Here is a 26,156-nt window from a genome sequence, read left to right on the forward strand (position 1 = left end):
CCCACAAAGACAAAAAACAAAATAAAGCATTCTGAAACAAAAGAAAACAGAAATAGAGGTTGGACAGTTGTTTTATGTCAAGATGAAAAACTTCGATAGATGAAGCATGGGAAATTTCCTTTATTTGTGATATTGATTTGTAAGACCCTGAGCAGGATACAGCTATTTGCTGGCTATCTTCCTTCAGCCTTAGTTGTGTTTTATCAGATTATGTTTCATCTTCTTATCATCCAGTGTATGTCCTTTAAGAAGGAATTATCTGTTGGCAAGGGTTATTATGAGGATCAAAGCTATACTTTTTGTTGCCCAAGTTGGAGTTCAAAGTGGGTTAATCTAAAGATTCCTCATTAGGATCTAGGATATTATAGAAATTTGGGTTGGGTTAGGCTCTTTAAAGTGTGTTCCCGTGCCCTCAAACTATTGACATGATGGAAAAACAGATAATGTTTCATCACATGGCATGACATGTAATGACGGAAAATGCAGCAAGAAGTTTTTCACCTAACGACATGACATGTGTAGCAGTTTTGGCTAATGAGTATTGACATATCAAAATTTGAGCAGGGTGAAATACAACAGTAATTTCTGGAAATGTTGTGGGTTTGATGTGCATTTTACTATACTTTCGTGTCCTGTTGGTTGTTATTCAGAAAGTTCAAATATGAATAATTTTTTTTAGAACAGGTAAGATGGTGTATTATATCACAGTATTATGGAAGCCTGGCACTAAGCTAGTGCCAGGATAATTCGCAACCCTTCTGTACCAAAACAAAAAGAAGGTTTTCTCTGGAATGAGCTCCTATTCCTGTAGTGAATCTATGAACTCAACATGTTATTTTCATCTTTAACATTTTTGCATTTTGTAAATTACACCAAAAGGCCAAAAGCCATAAGCAATTGGATGTAATCTTTGGAACAGTCTTCGTTTTCCGTTCGAGGCATCTAGCATCCTTCCATATAACCCAGCAGAGACATTTTGGCAGTGTCTTCCATACTTTTTGCACTGACTTCTGTAATCCTTCAACCCCCCAGCTTGTCAATAGATCATTCATAGTGAATGCCACTACAAAATGAACTCTAAATAGATTGAGAACAAGCCCAAATCAGCCTTGACGCAGGGCACTGTATAAAAAGACAAGTGCTGCTTTCCTCTGCACTGTTACACAAAAAACATCTGCGGCAAATATATAGTCCTTTCCTTTGGAGGTTTGCTTGAGTGAGTCAAGCATCATGTGAGGCTAGCGACAAAAAATAGCTGATTTTATAGGGCAGTTACAACTTCTATAATTGCTTCCAAAGCCAAACTGTGCTTCTGGACCCCCTTCACTGTTAAGAGCCTTGCAACAGGAATAAACTGAGAAGTGTCCAGTGTTCTGTGTCATCCATAGTATAGTGTCAGATACTTCTTCATTCAATGGTACCTTCTCTAGATCATGCAATAGTAGAGCTGTTCTCAGAGCTTCCCAATCAAAACAATTTCTGCAAAGCTCTAACCACTAATTATTTCCATTCCAAGAATCTGAGACTAAACTACCTGCATTCGAAGGAACCTGTCGATATCTTAATACTTGATACGGAGTCATTAAGGGGGCGTGTCCTATCCAAGCGTCTTGCCAAAATCTAGTGTGTCTACCATTACGAAACTTGATCTTTGTGTTTTCAACAAAATCACACCATAAGCTAGATATATGCTTCCAAAGGCCTAAACCATGAGAATAGTTAAATAGGACCAGTGAACCAGATGCTTTGTTCTCCAAATTATTCAGATATGATCCTTCTCCACTAGCTCTCATTTTCTTTTCCATATCTCCATAGTCGTTTCATCAATAAGCTATTGTTATGGACCTTCAAGTTTCTGATGGCGAGATCTTCTTTCAAGAATCACATTGTCTCTCACTTCATCAAATTAATAGATCCTCTTATCTTTGTTACCACCCCCACAAGAAACTCCTCCCAACTTTATCCAATCGGTTTCTCACACAGACTGGCAAAGGAAATATGGACATAAGACATGTAGTTAGAGAATCCAAAACACTATTGATAAGTACCACCCTACACCCAAGAGATAAGTACTGTCTTTTCCACATAGCAAGTCTCTTTTCACATCTCTCTCAATCTCTTTCCACACATGTTTCTCCTTATACCTAGCCGCCAATGGCATTTCCAGATCTTCTGTGGGTAGTTCGCCAATCTGACAACCCAAAACATTTCCTAATCTAGGTAGGTTTTGCTCCCCATTTACTGTGAACAGAGAGCTTTTTTCCAGATTTATCTCAAGACCAGAAATCATTTCAAAAAGTAGTAGGATCATCCCTAAGATATTTCAATTGCGAAAGTCCTCAGTCTCACATAATATAAGCGTATCGTCTGCATACTGTATGTGGGAGATTTTCACTCCAGTTGACACAATGATATTTATTACTGAACCTTTTCTCTGAACACTTCTGGATTAGACACTTCATTGATATCAACAGCTGAGAAGTTTTCATGCTTAATGGACGAGTGTCAGTTTCTGATCTTTAGCACTTGAAATTTAAGCCCCGACTCTCCATTTCGTGACCCCATCAAAGAGTTAAAAATTGTGACGGGAGCTAGAAAATGAGGTTGTGGAGGGGGTAGGTATTGTATCTTGCACATATCGTGGGTAGCTAGCTGTGTATCCTTGTTAGTTTGGCTGCTTAAGCAGTTACAGAAAAAAGGTAATTTATGATGTTCACCTTACAAGAACTTTTGTGTCGCTGCTAATTGCTTGGGAATCTCTGCAGGGAAGATAGTGCAGTCTACAATTGATGAATGTCGAGCATTGTATGTCACATGGATTGCCCTTGTATATTCCTCTTCCTCTACAATTTCTTCTATTTTCAGTTTGCAGGATCTGTAAAGCAGATTAAAAGATTGATGTGGGTTTTTATTTCAGGCGCATGATGAACTGTTGAAGCAAAAGAAGTTAGAGAAGGAAAAAGGTAGTGCTTCTGGAAACCTCTTGTATCACACCTTTGGCTATTTTATATGTTGGGCTATACATTCTTTGGTTCCAAGCTCATGTTATCTGATTAAATTATTCTGTCAGCTGATGGTCAAGCTGCTATTGTGGTAACAAGTGCTCAGCCGAAAAAAATTTATGAACATGTAGAAAACTTAGATGAGACAAGTAATGAAATCAGGTCACAAATACCGCCGCTCAACCAGCAAGCTGCTGATAGCAGTACTGTGTCCATAACTTCCTTGTGTAGAGATTTCATGCTCAAGTGTTCATCATCTTTGAAATCTCAGAGCCATGTTTCCATTCTTATAGTGATCACCATTGCTGTGATATTGATTCTAATGCAGGTATGTTTCTCAATTTGCACTCTTTATCTGAGAACTATGTTTTAACGAAATTGTTACCACAGATTGTTCCTCTTATGATATTAGTGTTAAAAATAACCGAACACTGTAAACTTATTTTTGGTCTCATTCTTTTTCTTGCTTTTCTGTTTAGCATCAGATACTCTCTGTAAACTAGTCTTGGCTCAGCGGAATTCACCTTTCAATGTTTAAGATAGCAATGCAGACACCCCGCCCTTACCATTTTAATTGATATGGGTTGACTTTCAAGGTTTTAACAGATAATTGTATTGGTCTTGTAAAGGAGTTAAAATAATTTGAATTGTGAGGAAGTGTAAAATGGTAAACCAAATTAATTTTTGAAATAATATAGTAGCATTTTTTGGCTATGTTGCTCGGACTCTTCAAAAATGTTATCGGGTGTGTGTCAGATCCTTCAAAAGTAGTACATTTTTGAAGGATCCAACACGGGTGCAGCAACATTTTTGGAGAGTCTGAGCAACTTAGTTTTTTGGCGACCCAAGGTATATGACCTAGTGTTCAATGAAGTGGGATGAGGACAATGAGATCTCGGGTTCAAATTCTAACGGAGGCACTGATTTTCCGCATTTGCCTTAGCATTGGGGGATAAATTTTCTCAGTATCTATGATGGGTGGAGGTAACACGTACTCGGTGAATTAATTGAAGTGCGCGCAAACTAGCCCCGACACCAACATCATAAAAAATAAAATAAAATAAAGTAGCTTTTATTGAAATGTTACTTGCACTTTGGTTACTTCTTTTTCTTGATTGCTTTGGACTGTTTTTCCCTGAGCAGAGGGTTTATCGGAAACAGCCTCTCTACCTCTGAGGTAGGGGTAAGGTCTATGTACCAGTGTGTATGTTGTTATTTGAAGTGAAGGGGAAAAAAGTTAAACATATCAAAGTTCGAAATCATTGTTTTGACAAATGAAGGTAGAAACTTGGTCAATAAATTGAGACGAGTAAAGGGAGTGTAATTAGCTGAATGTTACAGGAGTGTAACAACTTTAGTTTTCAAAAGTAAGTTAAGGGCCCACTTTGAAGGGAATGACCAGGTGATATTCTAGTATATTTGCTCTGGCCATCTTCTATAAATATAGTTAGATGCCTGCCCTTTTCCACCTTGTTTTGATGTCTGTCTTCTGGAAAACAGGTCAAAAACTAGTGTCAAGAGCTTCAAGCCCAGTCTGGCTTTTGTTTCACTATGTCAATTTTCGTCATTGCTCTAACTTTCTTGTTACATTGTATGTGTTACATTGATTTTTTTCTGTTATGAGTTAATTGGTTTCCACGTATGATGGATCTGCAATAAATTGACCCCTTGATTGTGTAGTCAAGATGATGAAAGATAAATTTACTGATTAATCTTTTTGTCTCATCAAACTTTGTTGCAGATGAGCATACTCGTGTTGTTAGGTAGACCACAGCACGTCCAAGTGATATCTCAAGGGGACTCTGCAAGTAGCATGTATCGTCTAGGAGAGACGGGTGTTGATATACTAGGTTTTCTGGATAAAAAGATTAATCATCTAAAAGATGAGATGTTTATGGTCGAAACACTGCTTGGCAAAATGCAGCAGGAGCATACACTTCTAAAGACACAACTGAAAGAGTTTGAGCACCTACGGAAGCTGCAGAAAGGATAAATGAGCTGTGTACATAGATGCTGCTACTTCTTTTGCCCATTTTTATTTTCTTTCTTTGGGTGAAAGTCTTGCATGTTGTACATTTTTCTTATTTTGTGTTTTGGACATTCATGTACATCTTCAATAACTACATGATTGTACTATCTACGTAAATGGTAAAATAATTGTAATTATGTAACAAATACAAGCCCCCTAAGAGCCTTTGTATCATGTATTGAATAATCTTTTATTGAGAATGGTAAAATATCCACACTATGATTTGAATAATTATGGAAGTAGGACCTATGGGCCTATTTGGAAAGTCATCCTAGTAATTGGATTTTAGTGTAATTGAGTGTATGTCTTGTTTGGTTGGTCGTGTAATTACATTGTCAATAGATAATTGAATGTAATTGGCAGGGTGTAATTACACTCTCCAATTCACAGGGGAGGCTGTGAATTGCTGGTAATTTCAAGCTAATTATTTTTTAATTTCTTCCTTAAATTTCTATTTTTATTTTTTCGTTTTAATGTATTTTTATTTTTATTGATTGAAATTCTTTTTTATTTTTATTGTTCTAATATTTTCTAAAAATATATATTTTTTATATTTCATTTCCTTCTTATTCTTAACCTTTACTTCGTGTGATTCTATTATCTAAAACAAATCATTAATATAATTTTGGTAGTATTTTAATTTTTAAATTAAAGTAGAATTCATTTTTGAGTAAAGTTACGGACTTACGTTTTCCTTTTCTTTTAAGTCATATTCATGTATGTTATGTTAAATTTTTTGTTTTGAATTTAGAACTTATGTTATATTTTCAACTTCATTTGTTGTAAGAGTATTGACTCGATATTTTACATTGCAAACTACTACTTTTTAAAAAAAAAGCTAGACTTGATAGATTATATTTTTTGTCAAATGTTTTATAATTTTATGACATTATATATATAATATTAATTTTTTTTGTCAAACATGCATTTCATGATATTCACAGAAATTCTGTATTGTTAGTTTTTTATAATTAATTTAATTAAAATATACTAAATTAATTATGTTTTATAATATTAGTTAATATCATATGTTTATTGATTAATATATTTTCAAATGACTATATATATCTTAAATATTCAATTTAATATAATTTATAAAGGCCTTTATTTGTCTAATATAATTTTTTAATTTTAAATAATTAATTTTTATTTTTAAAATTCAATATAACCTTATGATTACACTTGTTCAACCAAACAGTACATGTGTAATTACACTGTGACAAACAAACATATAGTGTAATTAGTAGATTGTATAATTACTAGACTGGTACTTACTATCCTAGTAATTATACCAATTTCAATTACCACGTGAATAATTTTGAATATTAAATACCGTAGGCATGAAAATTATATGTTCTAAACGGTGAGAATTGTCAAATTTGTCCTTATACTATGTAAAATTAATATGTGGTTGGAGTAAAAAATATAATTATGAGGCTAGTTGAATAAAATCTTTCGATTTCTGCTAATTCTCTTCTTGTTGTACCATGTACATGACGGTAGCAGTGAAGTGTTGTCAGCGACAACTGTAGTTAAGAAAATACTCAACAACGACTGTTGTTAAGGATACACTCAAAGATCGAGTAATCCAACTTGATGGCAAGGTTGATCATTTGGACAGACAAGTGTAGACTATAACAGAAATGCAGAATCGTTGGACTAGAACGCTCGACCTCAAGGAATTTTTCATGCCTCAATTTTATTTTTCTTTCTTCTCAACAAGAATGAATGTAAAGAATGAGGAGAAGAGTTTATAGAGAGATTTTTAGTAAAATAGTTTTAGGAAATTAACACTTTTTTTTGGATGGTTATTACTTATTGTATTGTATTGTTAGTTTAAATACAATGTTTATTTTGATTGTTACTTAAATTTTATTGTATCATATTGTTTAAATTCATTGTTAGATAACGATGAAAATATCGTAATGACCGATTTGGTGTGATCGTGTCGTTATCATAATTTTTTCTCATTTTATCTTTATTATTCAATAATCATATTTCGTCTTTTATCCTATCTTTTCATAATAACTTTATCCCATACCCTACTTTTTTTCCCTAGGTTTATAATTCAAATTATGAATGTGTGACATTATGCAACGATGAAAAACGATGCAATCTATCCAAACACTGTGCTCATTAAAATAATATAATACAACACAATATATAATGAAATAATACGCAACAACCATCCGAACAAAGCGTTGGAAAAGTCCACTTTCAACTCTATTTTCTTTACTTCATTACGTGCAAGTTTTTTAATATCTGAAAAAAGTTCGAAAATACCATAAAGCAAAACAAAACCTTCTCCTTTTTTTTTTTTTAACAAGTAGCTCCTTGAAAATAAAGGGTTAAATACTGAAATTAATTTAATATGGACTAAATTTGTCTTTGTTGAACATAAAGTATAGTTAAAGGAGCTCCACCATATATATATTTTTGTGTACAAAGTTAGCAACGCTCACCACCGCCTTTGCCACAGAGCCAAACATGGCGGAAGAAGAAGAAATAGTGGGAGAAGTAGAAGCATTACAAGCTGTTTACGGCGATGATTGCTTACTCCTACAAACTTATCCTCCTTCGTTTCATCTTCATATCAAGCCTCGTACTGCCGATGATTCTTCTCAACAGGTTCTTTCTCTTTCCAACCAAAATTATTTCGATTCTTCAAACAGCTGATTGATCTTTGTGCTGAAATGCTTGCAATATAATTTTGTTGTGTCCTGGGACTTTTGTTATGAGAATTGGGAGTTGGGGGCAGCGGGCAAGTTTTTTTTTTTTGTTTTTTTTTGTTAATGAATCTGGCGCTAATTTGGTAATTGTGATAGGAGAATGACATCTTAAAATCTACTAGCTATTGAGCAGAGAACTGAATGTGTATAAACCCCAATTTGAAAACTGCTACCTCTCTATTTCTGTGTATCATTCTTGCATTGTGGTTACACTACAAGTCCGATCCTTCAAGTAGAATCTCCCAAATAGAGCAGCAAAAAGCTCCCAAAACAGAATTTTATAAAAGAAGGAAAAAAATGTATGATGGAAAAAGAAATACGAGAAAATAATTTTTTTGATATGGAAAAAGTCCATTCATCATCAAAATGAAAAGAAGTACAAAAGGGAAAAGATCATTTGTCATCAAGACAGGGAAAAGTATAAAGACCTCCAAAATATAATAGGAGGATCTTGCTCTTCACTCTGTTTTAGCTACTTTCTAGATAAGGATAAAGTGCTACATAACAACCCAAAGAATGGGGCCTGGGGCTAATTCTGAAATATTAGGAAATACAATAAGTTATCTTCCACTTAAGCTACAAACACCTTGGAAACTTGTAGTGGAGTAGCAATTTAAGAGCTTTAAGTATCGGTTACAATCATTGTGCATTGATGGTAATATGCCCCTAGTGCCCTTTAAATTCAGATTGCTAATTTGTCATTGCGTGTATAGTTTCCCGTATAATATATCAATGTTTTCTCCAAAGTGCGAAGCATAAAAACACAACAAGGTCCACGGGTCTTGAACCGACAAGCATTTATTGAAGTGCAAGCTTCATTGAAGTGAAACACACATTTTTAGAGATTTAAAAGAAAAAATAACAAATATGATTTCAGTACAAAATAATCGATTTGCACTTAAAATAACTAATTTTAATGTCCCAATACCCCCAATATTTATCAGCTCCTTAAAGCTGAGATTCAAAGAACCAACCGCCTTCCGTTTGGGTCAGTTTGCTCGTCATTATTAGAAGTTCAAACTTCTTTAATTCTACTGGCTTCACCTATAAGGCGATGATCCTCACTTATCGTCGGTTAAAAGTGACAAATCAATAAATTTAATAAAACTGGCTTTCTCATTAGTCATCAGTTATTGGTCTTAATTTCAATATGTTTCTATCGATTTTTTTAAGGGGCAGCTATCTGAGTCTATTTAATTTTGGTCTTCATTCCATCACCTCTTACAATTGGTTTCACTTCTTTTAAGGTTATGTTTATATCTCATTTCTGTGCATCCATTGGAACTGTTTCTTTAAACATTGGACCTCCTAAACTTTAAATTGCTCCTCCATATTCTTTCAAAATTTAGTTTGAATTCCTTCCAAATTTGTCGTCGGTCACCTTCATAAGAAATGATATGTCAAGTGGGAACACAATGTAATCCAGATATATCGTTAATTGTGGGGAAATAAAGGGGAGAGGATAAAGGAAATGTAACTTGTCAAAAAAAAAGGAAAAGAAGAGGAGGATATGCCAGAATTCAGTCAAGGACTACTTTATTCTCCACATGTAGTTACCACCTACCAAAATGTTTTATTTTTTCCGCTGCGGCATGGAGGCAAGCATACTTGAACACCTCATATGCAGCACTGTCAAAGATGAAAAAACATTGAAAAGTGCCTAAAGTTTGCTGGTCTAAGTGCAAAGCCCTATTAAAAGAGGGATTTAGAAAAAAATGAACAAAAAGAAAATATAATTCCAGAATAAATAATGCTGAACACATACAACAATTATAAGAACAAGGTAAATGAAAAATCTGAAATTAAGTGAAATTTATGAAGTAAAAGCACGTAATTAAGTTCAAAAACCAACACAAGGTTAGATACTAAAAGAGTTCTTAATTCTGGTCAAGTGACTAGTTTCTTAGATTAAAATTTTAAATTTACTTTTTATTAAATACAAATCTATTTTTTTACCTGTAATTTTAATGTTTATATGAAGCCCTTAGAAATGGGGCACACCTTTACACCTTGATACCTATGCTGAAGTGTGTTTAAGCAAGGCAAAGTGGTCATCTTGAGCATCAAGTAGCTTCAGGGTTAACATGGTTGAAATAAGTCTTTGACAACGCTACAGTAACAACTATGTTTCAATCCAAAGAGAGACGGAGTCAGCTATATGACCTGACCATCTTTCCATTTCAGCTCGTTACAGATATGCCTTTGACAACAATACTTTATGAATTGCCTAGATTGGAAGGTTAAATCATTAGCAAAATTTTCATGTTTAGTCACAATTTGGATAGTGTAAGAAAATGCAGAGGCGGAGTCTGATAGAGAGATTAATGGAGGCATAATATTCTATACAGATGAGATACACGTTTTGAACACAGTGACGAAGAGAGTACTGGTTTAAGAGTAGTTCGTGTTTCCTAAGGCTGTCAATGTTTTCTGATAATTTCAATGGATCTGATGAAGTGGCATTATACTTGACAGTTCTTTTTTTTCTTTTTTTTCTTTGATTTCCTGGTTACTTTTCCTATTGATTATGTTGTATGTTGCTATAGAAAATAGTTTCATTTTCACTTTCTCCTGTGTTTCAGTTTGTGGAAGCAATCATAGGAATCCAGGCTGGTTCAAAGGTACTCTGTCTCCGTGATCTCTCTCTCTCTTTTGAAAACGGTTACATGTTATATCATCAGCACCCAAAAAGGTCTGATTTAATATTTACTAGTACAATCCCCCCTGTAATTCTTACAAGGAGTCAAAAAAGTTGATCAATGATTCAGCATTCCTGATTAAAAAAAATGTCCATCCATGATCCTGCATCTTCTACAAACTGTTCTTTACACCAAAAGATGAAAAAGAGAAATGCCTGTACTCTTGATTTTCTGGGTTGAGCTGCTCTTGCCTTCAAAACATCTTGCATTCCTCTTCTTCTAAATTGTCCACAATATGCAAGTTTGAACATCTATCACTGTGATTTCTTTTTGGGGGTGATGATTGCCATTTGGACCTTGTTGTCTAATTCATCTGTATTTCTGTCATCAAATTTTATGTTTTTTTCATCTGATAGCTTTCTGCAGTCCATACACACTTGTGTCCCATTTTGTTTCTTGGTTAACTACTTCATGCAATAGCCATACTTGTGTGATTAGACAGGTTTCATATTTCTTTCCTGCACTGATATAATTATTTTGGCAGTATCCTGACGAGCCACCTGCTATTAGAATTGTTGATTCCAAGGGTCTTGATGAGCAAAGGCAAAAACAATTGATAAGTTGTATTTCAGAAAGGGCCAGTGAACTTTCCTCATGTCTAATGCTTGTAGCACTTTGTGAGGTAACCATTGCACTGTTGAGATCCAGTTCTGTGATCGATGACAATCCTAGTTAGATTATCCTCGTTTAATAAAACATAGATCCAAAATCTCAGAACTCACGTTATGATGAATAAGAATAACTATATACTTCGGATCTTTTTTTTTATGACAATATACTTCGGATCTTTTTGTCCTCAGTCAAATGAATTCAAAGAACACACTGATATTTTTGCAGCCGATTTAGAGCGTTAATAGAAAAAGGAGCAAAGTAGATGTAGAATAGAGTATTTATAAGGTTCAGTTTCAATAAAGATATTGAAGTTTATTAGGTTCCAGATGCTAAGTATCTGTCATTTATATGTTTTTTTTAAATACAGATCTGTCATTTATATGCTTGATTGATCCTGGATTTTGTTTTAGCTTTATGCTAATAAAAATTCTATTTTTGATTTTATGAATAAGAATTTCATCAGGGACTCACATTTATGAGCTATAACAACAAAGGCAATGTGTTGCTAAATGGTCCAAATAATTGTTAGAATTTCAGAAGTGGGTTTAATTTCCAGAAATTTAATGCTCTGAATGTATCACTAGGAAGCAGTGGAGCGGCTTTCGAGTATGAATCACCCTGATGGAGAGTGTCCGTTGTGCTTGTATCCGTTAGTTGCTGAAGATTCAGGAAGCTCTGAGCCATTTATGAAACTAATGTCTTGTTTTCATTGCTTTCATTGGTAAATTTTGTTGCTAATACCTTTTTATTATGATTACTTTGCCTGCTGGCTGAAAGATGCGTGGTTGCAACTTTAAACTCATTTATTTTTCTTACTGTGCAGTGAGTGCATCATCAGATGGTGGAATTGGCTTGAACTACTAAAAGAATCTGATGCCCCTACAGCTTCTGGTTCTGCTTCATCTTCTGGAAGTATCACGGATCAGGATGGTCCGTTGCAATGAAATTGATGCCTTAGGATTTGAATTGTTTTATAGCATATACTCCTCTTTCATTTTATTCTCCTGCTCCAACTAGATTTAGAAAAGGTTAACTGGATTTTATTGGGAAGCAAAGGTCTTTAGGATAGTTTTCATCCACACACAACAAAAGAAAGAAGGCAAAGAAAGAAATAGGATGATAGATGCATAAAAAAGTTGTGTGGGACCAACCAATTACTTGTGTTGACTGTTGAACCATGTGTGTGTCAACTTTGCTCAGGGACTTGATCTTTTTTATCCAATTTACTTGACTAATGAAATTCTGTAGAAATAATTCATGTATTCACATACTCTCTGCATACCCCGTCTAGTTGCAAGAGTAATAGCACTTTCACTTCATTAGAACAAGTGTTTGCATCATTTAGTTTTAAGAGGCTCTGCATCTACTAACCCAGGGGCTAAGAGGTCCCCTGTCTCTTCATTCTGCAGAGAGGTTGAGGTTTTTATTTGAGCCTTGCTTTTGTCTATATACCAATGATTCAATGATTCAGCTTATTTCCTTCCATTTATCTTCCATATTTTGCTCCTATATCACTCACATTGGTTATCCTAAGTGTTTCTTTTTGCTCGCAAGCTTGGTTGTTAAGGAGTAATTTAATATTTTTGTGTTTCATCATAAAATCCCTCATTTTTTGAGGAGCGGGTAAAGAAATCACTGAATTTTTTATTTTTATGTTTAGGTTTCTAATTTTTAAATATATTCCAGATGAGTTTACAGTTGGGGGTTTTGGGGGTTTTGGGGGACGAACCCAGGGTGAATTTTTATTTTTATCTATGTGTCTTTTTGTGGACATAATATTCCAACATTTCTATTTCCATAGCTCATTATTTATCTTGCTTGGTGATGTGTGATTCAACAGAAGAATCTAGGAGGAAGTGCCCAGTTTGTCGCAAATCTTTTCTTGCAAAGGACATTGAGCATGTGCTTGACTTTGTGAAGACTCAGCATGCTGTGGTAAGTTGCACAAATATCTTCATTTATTTATTAGTCTAAGTCATATCTTTTCTCAAATTTTTAGGTAGGGGAAATACCTTGATTTGCTGAAATATTGTACGAGCTGCTCCTATATATGAAAATTCCTGATTTCAACAAAAATGAGTTCTTCTCCCTTAGTGGGGCAAGGAAACTCCTCACTAGCAAAAAGAATAGCGAAGTCTTGTATAAAACTCCTTGTTGTGAATGTATTTGAACATCGAAATATAGAATGTCAACATATTGGTGGAGTTACCTAAGGCCTTTATAGCTCTTGTGGATGTTCTTATGTATCCGATGTGATTATTATTCGTCTTTAACAACCTCCTCCTCCAATATTTATTTGATGAAAGACTTTTTTGAGAACCAAGTGTTAGCTCATTGATTAGTTTCCGTATCCTCCTTTTTCTTATTGTATTGATCTTTATAAAACTGTGTAGGAATTGTTGGTAATTAATGGCGAGCGAGTAAGAAGGTATGGGTTTGTATACAACATTTGCCAAAGAATTGAGAAACAGAAAAGAAAATAATTTGAGGAGTTAAGCATGACTTTGAGTCTCTAGTTGTTACAATTTGAAATCCAATAGGTCGATTTCTAAATTCACCATCAATTTTTGGTTAATGAAAGATTTTTTTAGCTTTTTAATAGTAAAGATATAGTCTCATTCGAGGTGAATTGCTTCACTCTGCTAAACATGATGCTTTTGTTCAATTATGTCATCCTAAAATTTGAAACGTCTGGGTTTCTTCTATTTGAGAGTGCTGAATAAATGGTAAAAATGTCTGAGACCTTGAGCCGGCAAATAGGAATTTATTGCATCCTGATCCTGGGAAATGATAGTGTTGATGATAATGTAATCCTCTTGTAATAACTGTATAAAAGTAACACATCGGTGTTGCAGTAGCATCACAATCTGTAATAAGTTGGTGTATTTGATGGTCACAATACTTTTTGAATACTGCAGTATTATAGAAATATCTATTCTTGCCTTTCTGTAAAAGAAAGACCCTATTTGAATTTTTGTGCTGAATGATTTTGTGCTCTGTAGCCAGTTGGAGCTCTGATAGAGCACGAGGGCCGATAGACAAAAGTTCAAGGATAGAAATAAAAGGCTGATAGGTCTCCATATGTGTAACCACACTTATGGGTTATGGGGATGATAATGAGGATGATATGTTAAGAGGATGAGACAGTATACACAGCGTCAGTTTTATGTGTGGATTATGGCTCTTGTAAACTCTTTCCTAGTGACTGTTTATGCACGTTTAGTTTCTATATTGAGCTTTGAGAAGTCAAACTGTAAAACCTTTGCCTATTAAATATGGAACAAATAAACTAGGAGATCTGATATGTTAGAGCTGAAACAAAGTACAGTTGGTTAGTGCCCCTGGGTACTAAATAAAGTGTTTGTTTTTTGTGGTGTTACAATGTTTTGTTATTTACATTTGAGGTAGTCTGGAAGATCTGTTGATATCTGCTCACTGTTTGAATCCAGACCTCCAGCAGGTTTGAAGTTAACAATGAGGACAAGATTCTTTCCTCAGACTCGGAAAAATTAAGAAGAGAGAAATTTGATGCAATACTGAAACTCCAGCAAGAGAAGGGCGGCCTAATTGAAATCAAAAAGCATGAAGTGTTGCGGCCAGGTATTTTTCTTCCACAACCTGCTGCATTACCCTCAACAGCATCCACTGAGGAGGCAAAAGAGCAACAAGACAAAGATATGGCAGTCAACTCCAGAACAAATTCTAGTGGTTCCACAAACAAACCTAATACCAGTAGAGGAAGGAACTCCGGCACAAAGAAACACCAGGGGCACAATTCAAGAAAACAAGTTGCTCAAAGTTCAAGAAAACAAGTCACTCAGTGGGTTAAGAAAGAAAATAGTAATGCGACGTGATATGCAATCCTTAAAAAAAAAAAGCTGAAAGGAAAGAAAACCATTGTTTCTTGTCATTATTCATCGGTATGCTGACATGATCAATTCTAATATATCAATGTCAAGCAGGGTTAAGTAGTGGCATAATTTGGGAAATCAAGGAAGTTGGCTGATAGGCGGCATCTACTGTTTATTGCGCAGAGTGTCATGATTGGAAGTGATAAATTTCTCATTTGTAAGATTTCTGTACCTTCTATGATATCTTTCTCCAAGACAAAATATATATTAAAAACTTTTCAAAACAATTACTTCTGTCTTGTTCCAGCTCTTCACCGAGTCTGAGGCAATCTGTGCTTTCACTATAAGTTTTATTGTGTCGATGTGACTGGAGAGATAAGTATGACTGTCCTGCAGATAAGGTATATTTACGGTCTTGGATTGGTGATTTATTGTGTTTTCCTGCACTGGACGTTCCCAAAATGGGAACTATTAGATAAATTCAATATAATAGGCGTTTGTTGGCATCTCAACCTTCCTTCTCCTTTCCGGGCCTATATGAAAGAGAATCCAGTATTTCTTGGTCGTGAATATCTGAATTGATTGTTTGCTGCTAGAATCTTTTTGGTTAGGTATACCATCCTTTAGGTAGATTTTTTGGAGTGACACTAGCAATTTTATTCATCACATATTTGTGGCAACGATGCAACGACGAAGTTGTTTTGTCACCACAATAGCACTATGTAGTTATCATTTCATGCACGTCAAATTAGGTGGTTTAGTGACTCTGCAAAAATATTGCAAAAATATGATACTTGTAGTCTCTATAATTTCACAAGTGGAGTTTGGAAGGAAGGGTACCTTGTGAAGTATATTTGAATGATTCTCAATGTCAACTCTAATCAATACATATTAAGACCAAATGTAGAATGATTAGACATAAAGGAAATTAGCAATATTCCAAATTAGTTTAGCATAAGTACTAGTACTACAACAAAGATTGAAGAATAATTATGAAATACTCAGCATCTTAACTTTCGCCTTTCGGTTAGAAGGGATAATACGTATCGCCATATATACTTAGATGAATATTAAAGATATTTAATATAATAATTGATCTTTTAACTTATCCAATTGAGCTTTTTTCACTTTCAGAACTTGTCAAATGAGAATATAATTAGCATATTTTCGTCTAGTTAACGATAATCTTGAATGATGTCACAGATTTTTTTAAATAATAAAACACAAGCAAGCAGGAATGGATGCACAGTGTAACCTATGGATTCAATAATTCTTCTTCAAATTTTGCCTGTGTTGAGAAATTCATTAAATATTGTGAATTCAGTTGTTATTATTATATTTTAATTCAAGATTTTTGAAGAAACACACATATTTTTAAATCCTAGATGCGCCTTCCTGTATGTCAACATTCTATGAGTCAGATAGATTAAGTTAACCCACAATAGCAGCCTCAAGGATATTCTTACACAATCTTTAGAGTTCTTTATCAAAGTTTTGATGTGAATTCTTTCTTTAATAAAAGGACCTTATGCCTATCTCTCTATCGATAATTTTATCATCCTTCTTGTCAAATGATTGATGGCTTTCACCATTATATATCAAAATATTAGTTATGCTTTGTGTATAATAATATTCATGCGGTGTTTGAAATTTACTAGCTCGATTAATTTAAATTTATACGAATTTATTAAAGAGGAATTTCTAAGACTTGAAGCCCTATCATTATTTTGACATGTTGCTTTCATTAGTTTGATTTTCACCTTTTCTTATTCGTCATCAATATTAAAAATCCAACGTCATCTTTTAGTCACTATTTACACTTTAATCAGATAATACTTATCCCATAAAACTCAATGCACCGTCCGCCCCCAATTCCCCTCTATCAATTAGTCCTCTTTAATTAAAAATTAATATACATATATTCTCCCCCCATAACAACGTAATTTCCTCTTTTAGCTTGGGGAAGAGGGCACAACCAGAAATATTCAAAGTAAATATGTTTAACCGTTACACTTTTAGCACTAAAGATATTTTACTATTAATATTTAGTATTGTTAAAACCACTTTTTATTATTTTACCCAAAAAAACTATATCTTGTGTCATTGTAAATACTGAATTTTATTTAATCGAGTCAATATGGCTTGGTGAGGAAGGAGGGAATTTTGTGATAGTTACATTAACTATAAATTTATGCAAAATGTAAGTATATATAGTATACAAAATGTACAACTAAAGTATACAAACTAGCGCTGCAAATTGCGACATAATGCGCTGCCCAAATCAACTATTTCTAACCAACAAATATTTTGGAATAGTACTGCCTAATACTTGGCAGTACTATTCCACGTCTACTCTAAATTTGAGTACTACTACTCATCGGATCATCAAAATTAGTAACTCCTGCCACCCCGATTCGAGTCATTGCCTTGTTTTTAACGATAAAGACAAACTCGGAGAGAAGTGGATGGAGTTTCAAGGAATCAAGAATTGGGACGGTTTGCTTGATCCACTAGACGAGGATCTTCGCGGGGAGATCTTAAGGTATGGAGAGTTTGTAGAAGCAGCCTATGGCTGCTTTGACTTTGACACGTCATCAGCCACGTATGCAACTTGTCGGTACCCGAAACGTTCGATGCTGATGCAGTGCGGACTAGGACGGAGCGGGTACAAGGTAGTAAAAAACTTGTATGCCACGTGTGCTGTTCAAATGCCACGGTGGATAGAGAAGTTCCCCAATTTGAAGTCGCCGCAATCCAGCTGGATTGGTTACGTGGCGGTATGCGATGACGTGGACGAAATTACCCGGCTAGGTCGCCGTGACATTGTGATTGCTTATAGAGGTACTGCCACTTGTTCGGAGTGGCTTGAAAATTTACGTGCCACATTGACTTGCTTACCAGATGACATGTCACCTGATGAAAATAGCGAACCAATGGTACAAAGTGGACTCTTGAGCATGTACACTACGAAAATTGAAGGTCATATTCCAAGTTTACAAGAAACAATTAGAGAAGAAATTATCAGCATTCTCAATAATTATAGTGATGAATATTCTCTAAGTATAACAATTACAGGACATAGTCTTGGAGCAGCCTTAGCTACACTTACAGCATATGATATAACAACAAAATTTAATAACTTGCCTATGGTGACAGTTTTATCATTTGGAGGGCCTAGAGTTGGTAACAAGAGCTTTAGGTATCAATTGGAAAAAAATGGTACAAAGGTACTAAGAATAGTCAACTCTGATGATCCCATAACAAAAGTTCCGGGATTCGTGATTGACGATGATGACATGGCACATCGAGGTGATGCCACGGTGGCAAGAGTGCCAAGCTGGCTTGAAAAGTACATGGAAGATACTCAGTGGGTGTATGCTGAGGTGGGGAAGGAACTTAAGTTGAGTAGCAAAGATTCAATTAGGAAAGGAAATGTAGCAAAGTGTCATGATTTGAAGACATATTTGTATTTGGTGAATAATTTTGTTAGCTCATCGACGTGTCCCCTAAGGGCCACAGTAAGAAACTACTCCTTCCGTCTCAATTTACATTACACCGTTTAACTTGACACACAATGTAAGAAAGAACAAAAACTTTTAAAATCTAGGGTCTAAATCGAACTTTATACGTTTATGTAGCTATAAATCATTTTATTAAGAGTAAAAGGGGAATTTAAAAGTTAAGTTACCTCTAATTATAGAACGATGACATTCTTTTTAGAACTGATTAAAAAGAAAAGTGTGGTATATAAAGAACAGGCCAGTACTGTTTGCAAGAGAAAGACTTGCAAATAGTGTTTGCATACGTTAGCTGCAAATTAAGGAGGGTTGTAATATTATGAACGGAAAGGGCCAAAATTACCCTTAAACTATTGGATTTGGATCACATATACCCTTCGTTTCATGTTGGTAGCAAAACTACCCTTATCGTTAGCACAAGGATCACAAATGCCCTTCAACTTAACAGGTCCTTCTTTGTGCTGATATGACACCTGATGTGGTAATCCAACTCGGACATGTCACTCCACTTTGGATGTCCAACTCAGTTATTATCTCTGAAAACACTTTCTTTTTGAAGAAAATTGAAACTAAGAAGAAGGACGACTTTCTAAGATAATATAATTATTAGTTGAGCGACTATATGAGAAATCAACCAGCAAAAACTTGTTGCAGTTGATCACCTAACAGCAGAGATACAAGATTCCTGATAATTCTCTGCACAGGTCTCAAAGATGAAAAATCAACCAGCAAAAACCTGTTGCTATACCTTTTTTATCCACAGGAAGTTGCTGCCTTTTACCTTCTCCTTGTATGTATAGAATTTGCTTTTGTCTCTTTTGAGGAAAGGAGAAACACCCATATTTCTTTCTTACTAGTCATGTATGCCTTTAGCTCCTTACTTCTCAGCGCGATCATTAACTTACATAACTATCATTTCATAAGAGTGATCAATTGTCTATACTAAAAGTTACTCACTAGGACTGAACTAAGGATCCGTAGTTGATTGAATCAGGGTAAAAAAGAGAACTTTACATCTTTTTGAACATATCAACAATGGTGTGTATATTAATTGTTTCTCGATATACAATATATAGTTACCGACTTTCATGCATATGTATGATATGATAAGTCCTTCAACTTGAAATTGACATCCAACCTTGAATTTTGGGTTTGATGCTAATGCAGATTGTTGAAGACTCTGGCTTTAAAGCATCCACATCCGAAGGATCCATTCTGGACTTGATTTTGATCTTCGGTATGATTCTGAATTGGCTTTGGACTATTACCAGTAGTGGCTTTGGGAGAAGGAGATTCAAACATCTGCAGCTCAACCATTTCCTTGCCTTCACATATTATCTTAACCTCACAGAATTCAGGTGCATTTAGTAGTATCTGATCCGCTGTTCCACTACCTTTTCTCGACTTTAGTTTCCTTAAGACCCATCAAAAGGAATTGAGATTAACAAGATTCAGAAATGAGGACTGTGCATTCTATAATATAAGTGAGATTTCATACTTGAGATTGGCTTTAGAGGTGCCCAAGATCAGCCTTCTTATGTTGCAGATGGGCATAAGGTCCAGTATGGCTTTTGCTTCTGTATCGCTCTCTATAAGTATGGTATCGACTTTAACCTATTGTTGAATGTGTTTTGTTACATGGTTAACCTCATGCTATCTTTGTGTAACAAGAAGGTATGCTATGCTAGTTGAATGAGTAGCCAATAATAATGTGTACCTTTGTAGCAGCGCATGCATCATAATACTTTTGAAGGAACTGCCGCCTCTTGCCTCTTTCTTGAGCCATGTGGTTCTCCTTTTGCTCTGCACTCACTTGACCTATTGGAATCAATCCCACTGTTGTAACCATCATCCACCAAGTAACGACAATTAATCGATCAATATTGAAGTACTACTCTGGGTAGATTACACATCAAAAACAGTTTCTCAAGCATGAAACAAGCTAGCTAGGCGATTCTGGACTAACTGATGCTAACTCTTTACTGGTGTTAAATATCATGAACAGACCTTAACCCAAGCAAGCTGATCCTGAATATAAATCCTGCTGGTCATTCAGTATCGTGTATTCGATTGGGCATGTGATTTATAGTATGGGGAGGGTAATCATGTGTACACAAACCTTACCCCTACCTCAAAAGTAGAGAGATTGTTTCCAATAAACCCTCGGTTCAACTGATAGTAACAAAAGCAACAGAACAGTAACTACAACAAAATAACAGGTAGTAACAAAACTCGAAGGACAAGACTACAAATATACATATGTTCATTGGTATCAAATATCAATCTGAAAAAAAAGAGAAGAGAGAGCTTACAAGGAGTAGGGATGTACTTAGTCTCAGGATAGATATGAATCAAGAAAACAATAGTAGAAGGAGGATCCAGCACAACATTTTTGAGTGTCCAAAGAAGAGCATCCATACTTGTCTCCTTACTAATCTTATTAGCACTACTACTATTCCCAACAGCAACATAAACAACAACATTCCCATTGTTATGGAAATCAAATGAATATAAAGTACTACTTTCAACTTCATGACCTTCTTTAATTATTGCTAACCCTCTTCTATTATCAATCTCAAACAACTCACTTGCCGGAATATAACCATTATTAGTCCCCTGTTCCTCTTCTATTTCTTCAATTTCATTCTCTAAACTACTACTTCTTCTTCCTAATACATCACAATTTCCATTTGTAGTTTTTTTTCCTTCATCATCATCATCACAATACAACTGCTCTCCGCTCTTCATTGCTGATAATCGTACTGAATACAGACCTCAATTTAATTTCCTTATAAACTTCACAACACACCTTGGTTCGGACATCTCAATGTGGAAAAACCTAGGCCCATTTTGACTTTTCCATTGATGTCGATACAAGGATGCATGACGTTGCGAGATCCTTACATATAGAGAATATGCGAATACGTACGAGTATCTCGGCGCTCATTAGGTAATCAAATTCAAAGGTCAAACACATCTTTATTTGACTACACAATTTTTGAACAATATAATCATGCTCTTTTTTCCGTCCACTTTTAATTGTGCATTTCGAAAGTAAATTTAATTAATTTTCAAAGTTAAATTAGATTACATTAATTTGATATTTTAAACACATATTTAGATATTCAAAAACTATACAAAAAGTACTATAAATTCCAATTTTTTGCATATCAATATGATGAAAAATACATAGTAAAATGTTAGTCAAAGTTACTTTAAAAAAAGGAAAAAGTATGACAATTAAAAGTGGGCGGAGATTTTTTATTGCTTCTCTGTGGAAATATTCCTATGTAAGGAGAAAATTCTTGTTAATATTTTCTTACCATAATATAACACAAGTTATGTCTGGTATAATAATTTGTACAATTTAATCGCCAGAGAACTTATGTGTTAGAAACCACAAATTGGTCAAACCGACACTTTTTAAAATCTACTCCCTTTGCCCCTAATTACTTATCCATTTTCTTTTTTTAATTGTCCCTAATTACTTGTCCATTTTGACAATTCAAGAAAAGAATAATTTTTTAACCTATTATGCCCTCAATTAGTTACTTTGAAAAAGGTAAAACTTCCTGAAAATCTTAAATTTTTAATTCATCCACTTCATAATTAATAGGAGTAAAACGGTAAACTTACTATATCAATCATTGTTTTCTTAATAATTGTGTCAATTTAAAAGTGGACAAGTAAATAGAAATAGAGGGAGTACTTTTTTAAGTCAATACAAATGGGCACTTAGTTCCTAACTTCCTATGTAATTTAGGCTAATAAAAGTACAAGTTCAATTTTAAAACATTATTACTTAAAGGAAGTTTATAGTCCATAAAATATGTATATTATTTCATTATATCTTTACCATGTTACGTTCTAATATAACACGTAATTTGCATTATTTCTGGTTTACCAATTCCACAGTAGTTTACGAAGGTTACTGGTACTTATTTTTTAGGCCATTTATTCATTCAATCAAAGGTGAATTTCTTGAATAACTTGAAACAAAATAATATATTCCTCAGACAATGTGAGCATACAAGCGATAGCTCATTTTATTCATTCACTTGTACAACAGTCAAAATTGTGACATCGTTACGAAATTTGTGTAACAGTTTCTCCTCTAGTTCGCTCTGTTGTGGTCGTATCCCTTCCCCTCTGCGGAAAAAAAATTAGTCTGTTTACTGTTTTCTCCTCCGCTAATGGGCAATAGCTGTTCTTCTTTGATGCCTCAGCTGATAGTATGGCACAAACTAAGCGGACACTGGTACATACTTCAAAATCCCGGTAAAACTGAGAGATCTACTATTCCCCTTGGCAAGTCTGCTATTTTCTTCAGCAGTGCAAGACGATTTGTTCTTACCCGTTCGTCTTCCTACAGTATGCATAAAGAACAATTAACATAAGAATAGGAGGTTCAAAGTATGCACTATAGTTGTATCAGCAGGCGTAGATTTATGCTTCTTTTAGATCAGAGAGAAACTGAAATAGAAAAGAAAAAGCACATTGATGCAAGCACCAAGACAGGAAGGCGTTCCATAGGAGCTAAGAAGAATAAACATAACAAAGAAAACATGATACTCTATACGATGCATTTCATCTAAGATGGGAAAAACCATGGTAAGCAGAGCTATAGGCCTATACTCTGTTGGATGCGCAGAAATCAAGATTATCTAGTCAATGCTTCAGAACTATGAAGTTTTCACATGTAAGAAGTAAAATGAGATCAGAGGAACTTACCACCATTACAAAGACCTCGTTGAAAAAATTCTCCAGCGGTTCTACAAGTACTGATGATGCTTCAACAAAATCATCAACTTCCATGTCTGCAAATGAACAGTAGTCATACATGCATGCTCAATTGTAAATTTTTTGGTGAAAAACTCAATCCACCAATAAACAAGAAGCAGAAGAAGTATGTATTTACAATGTAACCTCAATGTAACAGACAGCTACATTTATTTGAATATATTACGAAAGGTTATTCATCTGGAGGTGAGGCAATACCTGGATGTATTTTACTTTTTAGTGACAAGTAAGTGTTCCACAAAGCTTTCTCTTCATTTGTTTCAAAAGCTTGATCATCCACCTAATTCATAATGAAAATATGTTTTTACTAGATAAGAACAACGAATGCAAATAGACAGCCAACTAAATCATTCATGTTGCAGAATTGAGTGTTTCGGAGAGGTAATAAAAAAGAAAGGATCAATTTATGCTCAATACTCTACCAACTATCACCAATGGCAAGAAGAGTCATGATTCTTGACTAAAAAGGGAACCCATTGCTACACATTGTAAGATGTCCATGGAGCTTGACAATATTAACAATTGTATTACCAATCCAGCAGAGCAGATTTGAAACAAATTTTTCCTAGTTGTCAAAGAGAAAAGCTTCTAGATAACACCAAAAATGACTTTTGTATCAAGAATGCCATTTTGCTACAGGTGCAACTTACATGCATAGCTATTCTATAAAAGAAAATTAATGGAACAGAATATGTTCAGAACCTGGTATAGTGGAGTATAATCACAAAGAAGATTTATGTTACAGAAGGAAATTTGCTGAGTATAGAATAAGAGGCACCTCCACATCAACATTGGAATCCTTCCCGCGAACAATTCTTGTTGGACGTGAATATGCTTCAACAACCTTAGGCAAAAGCTCCCCTTTGGACAAGGACTCCATCTGAAAATGATGGCAATAAATATTCGTTACACAGTCCAAAACATCACAATGAATTCGAATAAATACTTCTATACTAACTTAGCCCATTGCTCTACTCCAGAGCCAGCCGTATGCATTCAACATGAGACACAACACAAGACATTTAACTTACCAAAAGGAGAAGCAATCAAAAACATTCCCAACCCTTGGCCACAAATTTGAAAATTAAACCCCAAATCTCTTGAGTTATATTTTATGATTCTTGATGAAGAGTTGTAATTTATATTTCATTTACACTATATTCAAATTCAGCAACTTGTTTGGCACTAAAGCATAGTTGTTGTTTATATTTGGATTCAGCTGAAGAGCTAACTTTGACCACGAGCACATACAGAAAACTTCCGAAAAAAGAGCGTTAAAAATAATACAACCTCTCCTCCCAATGTAGCACTTCTCATGCGCCTATCTGTTTCCAGGGTCCTGGATATGACTCAAGATATTATCTAGCCTCCTTGTTGTAATCATTGATTTAACACAACATATCAAAGTCCAAATTGCAAATATTCATAAACTCTTTGAGGTAAATTCAAGTATTGATAACTAAACAGGAATAATTAAAATATACACAAAACAGTATTTCTAACATGATTAGGTTTTCAGAATAATTAGTGACAGAATCCAATGAACTTTTTTTAAGAAACATTGGTACTACAGAACTTGCTTAAAACTATAAAGTATTCCTTCAAAGTTAAACTGACACAACGGGGTAGTATAAAAGAGTCAGTTCTTATAAAATTAGAGACTTAACCTCAATAGTGGAGAGTGACGGGGAGGGGGATGGTCGTTTGGAAGAAGACAACATTTGATCATTTAGTGGAGTACTACCATATTGCAGATATAACATGGAAACATCAAACTCCTGGACACTCAGGTGTATCTCTATTGCGTCCAATTTTTCAAAAGGACATTCCACTAGAGCGATTATGTGGACTACATGGGGAGAAAACAATAAAGAGCTTTCAAGAGTAAACATTACCATTTTCCACAAAAAAAGGAGCTTTAAAGAGAAAACACTCACTAGTGCATTTATGAGTTCCCCTACTTTTTATATTTTAAGTGGACCAATGATACTTCAACATGCATAACAGATTGGACAGAGAAGAACTCTTCTCCATAGGGCACTCATAAGCTGTGAGCCTCTTGGATATAGGGTATTCTGACTTTTGTTGATAAAAATTTTAAAAGAATTTTTTTTGAATTGCCATATGGAGTAGAAAAGTACTGCCGCTTAAGACATGAAAGAGGAAAAAGTATCAGCAAAGCATAATAAGAAATAATTAAGTGCACAAGAAAGGAAAAGGATGGTAGTTACTTTGTACACTGACTTAGTCGCCAAACCAGGTCGTCTTGCACGCTCGGAAAGAACAGACCTAACGACTTCTGGGCTTATACCTTTGTCCATCTGTAATTGAAATGCAACAGACATGTATCAAATTTATATAGCATCATTTGTCTTAAGAGTCTTCTTTTCTTTCCTTTTGGAGGGGGGAGTAATAGAATGGTCCTAAAGACTGTCAATAAGCAAAAGACCATACTCCTCTTTACAAGGATAACTGATAAAAAGAATTTATTGAAGAGATCAAAATTTATCCCACGATCTTCAAATGCTGAAAAAAAAAAGAAACCTAGAAATAGTTCATGCACTAAGATGATAATAATATGGAGCCTAGAGGAGGCAAAGTCAAATACAATTTCTGTGAAACCAAGGACATATTTAAAAGGATTACTAACTGTGGAAAGAAGAAAAAGAACACCAGCAGAACAAATTAACAACAGCAGAGTATTAGTGTGCATGAAAATGGAACATACCAGAAATTGTTCTAGTCTGCGCGTTACAAATTGATGTACCTTAAATGGAAAAAAGAAAAAGAATATCATGTCATATTATGATTCCTGAAGTTGCAAGAATAAGATATAAGAAAAGACTGCAAACAAAGGACGAAAGACTACCAATTTATATTCCTACTCCCCCCCCCCCCGCGGCCCCGCTTTTTGGT

At 34.7% G+C, this 26,156-nt stretch overlaps 5 protein-coding genes across 7 annotated transcripts in view; 3 read left to right on the top strand and 2 right to left on the bottom strand.

Annotated features, from left to right (window-relative positions):
- LOC102599914 (protein VASCULAR ASSOCIATED DEATH 1, chloroplastic) overlaps nucleotides 1-5,300 on the top strand; it is a 31,189-nt gene extending 25,889 nt beyond the window's left edge. The window contains exons 15-18 of the mRNA XM_006347903.2: nucleotides 2,766-2,827; nucleotides 2,918-2,963; nucleotides 3,071-3,330; nucleotides 4,744-5,300. Coding sequence (XP_006347965.1) covers nucleotides 2,766-2,827; nucleotides 2,918-2,963; nucleotides 3,071-3,330; nucleotides 4,744-4,995 — 620 coding nt within the window. The 3' untranslated portion in view covers nucleotides 4,996-5,300. The remainder of the gene's footprint in view (nucleotides 1-2,765; nucleotides 2,828-2,917; nucleotides 2,964-3,070; nucleotides 3,331-4,743) is intronic.
- A 2,157-nt stretch (nucleotides 5,301-7,457) lies between these two features.
- On the top strand, nucleotides 7,458-15,212 carry LOC102600249 (E3 ubiquitin-protein ligase RNF25). Of its 2 annotated transcripts, none has more exons than XM_006347905.2 (7): nucleotides 7,458-7,659; nucleotides 10,343-10,381; nucleotides 10,944-11,081; nucleotides 11,656-11,792; nucleotides 11,895-12,001; nucleotides 12,912-13,006; nucleotides 14,074-14,457. In XM_006347905.2, exons 1-7 carry the CDS (start codon nucleotides 7,519-7,521, stop codon nucleotides 14,107-14,109), a joined length of 693 nt encoding a protein of 230 aa, XP_006347967.1. In that variant the 5' UTR covers nucleotides 7,458-7,518; the 3' UTR covers nucleotides 14,110-14,457. The 2 variants fall into 2 exon arrangements, with proteins under 2 accessions (XP_006347967.1, XP_006347966.1); XM_006347904.2 differs by lacking the exon at nucleotides 14,074-14,457 and adding an exon at nucleotides 14,521-15,212 and having other exon boundaries at nucleotides 7,463-7,659.
- Nucleotides 15,213-17,272: 2,060 nt separating this feature from the next.
- On the top strand, nucleotides 17,273-18,485 carry LOC102587052 (phospholipase A(1) DAD1, chloroplastic-like). The gene has a single exon (XM_006347947.2). The coding sequence runs from the start codon at nucleotides 17,388-17,390 to the stop codon at nucleotides 18,483-18,485; it is 1,098 nt and encodes a 365-aa protein (XP_006348009.1). The 5' UTR covers nucleotides 17,273-17,387.
- Nucleotides 18,486-19,598: 1,113 nt separating this feature from the next.
- On the bottom strand, nucleotides 19,599-21,395 carry LOC102600808 (U-box domain-containing protein 35-like). The gene is made up of 4 exons (XM_006347906.2): nucleotides 20,753-21,395; nucleotides 20,158-20,276; nucleotides 19,939-20,054; nucleotides 19,599-19,854 (listed from the first exon to the last, which is right to left on the bottom strand). Exons 1-4 carry the CDS (start codon nucleotides 21,186-21,188, stop codon nucleotides 19,599-19,601), a joined length of 927 nt encoding a protein of 308 aa, XP_006347968.1. The 5' UTR covers nucleotides 21,189-21,395.
- Nucleotides 21,396-22,397: 1,002 nt separating this feature from the next.
- LOC102601379 (glycine--tRNA ligase, chloroplastic/mitochondrial 2) overlaps nucleotides 22,398-26,156 on the bottom strand; it is a 40,526-nt gene continuing 36,767 nt past the window's right edge. For both annotated transcript variants that reach the window (XM_006347908.2, XM_015309021.1), the window contains 6 exons: nucleotides 25,969-26,007; nucleotides 25,472-25,561; nucleotides 24,019-24,120; nucleotides 23,439-23,520; nucleotides 23,172-23,257; nucleotides 22,398-22,806 (listed from right to left, as the gene is read on the bottom strand). In XM_006347908.2, the coding sequence (XP_006347970.1) occupies nucleotides 22,708-22,806; nucleotides 23,172-23,257; nucleotides 23,439-23,520; nucleotides 24,019-24,120; nucleotides 25,472-25,561; nucleotides 25,969-26,007 (498 nt within the window). In that variant the 3' untranslated portion in view covers nucleotides 22,398-22,707. The remainder of the gene's footprint in view (nucleotides 22,807-23,171; nucleotides 23,258-23,438; nucleotides 23,521-24,018; nucleotides 24,121-25,471; nucleotides 25,562-25,968; nucleotides 26,008-26,156) is intronic.

The sequence above is a fragment of the Solanum tuberosum genome, unplaced genomic scaffold (genome assembly GCF_000226075.1).
Source record: "Solanum tuberosum cultivar DM 1-3 516 R44 unplaced genomic scaffold, SolTub_3.0 scf00095, whole genome shotgun sequence".
Taxonomy (NCBI): domain Eukaryota; kingdom Viridiplantae; phylum Streptophyta; class Magnoliopsida; order Solanales; family Solanaceae; genus Solanum; species Solanum tuberosum.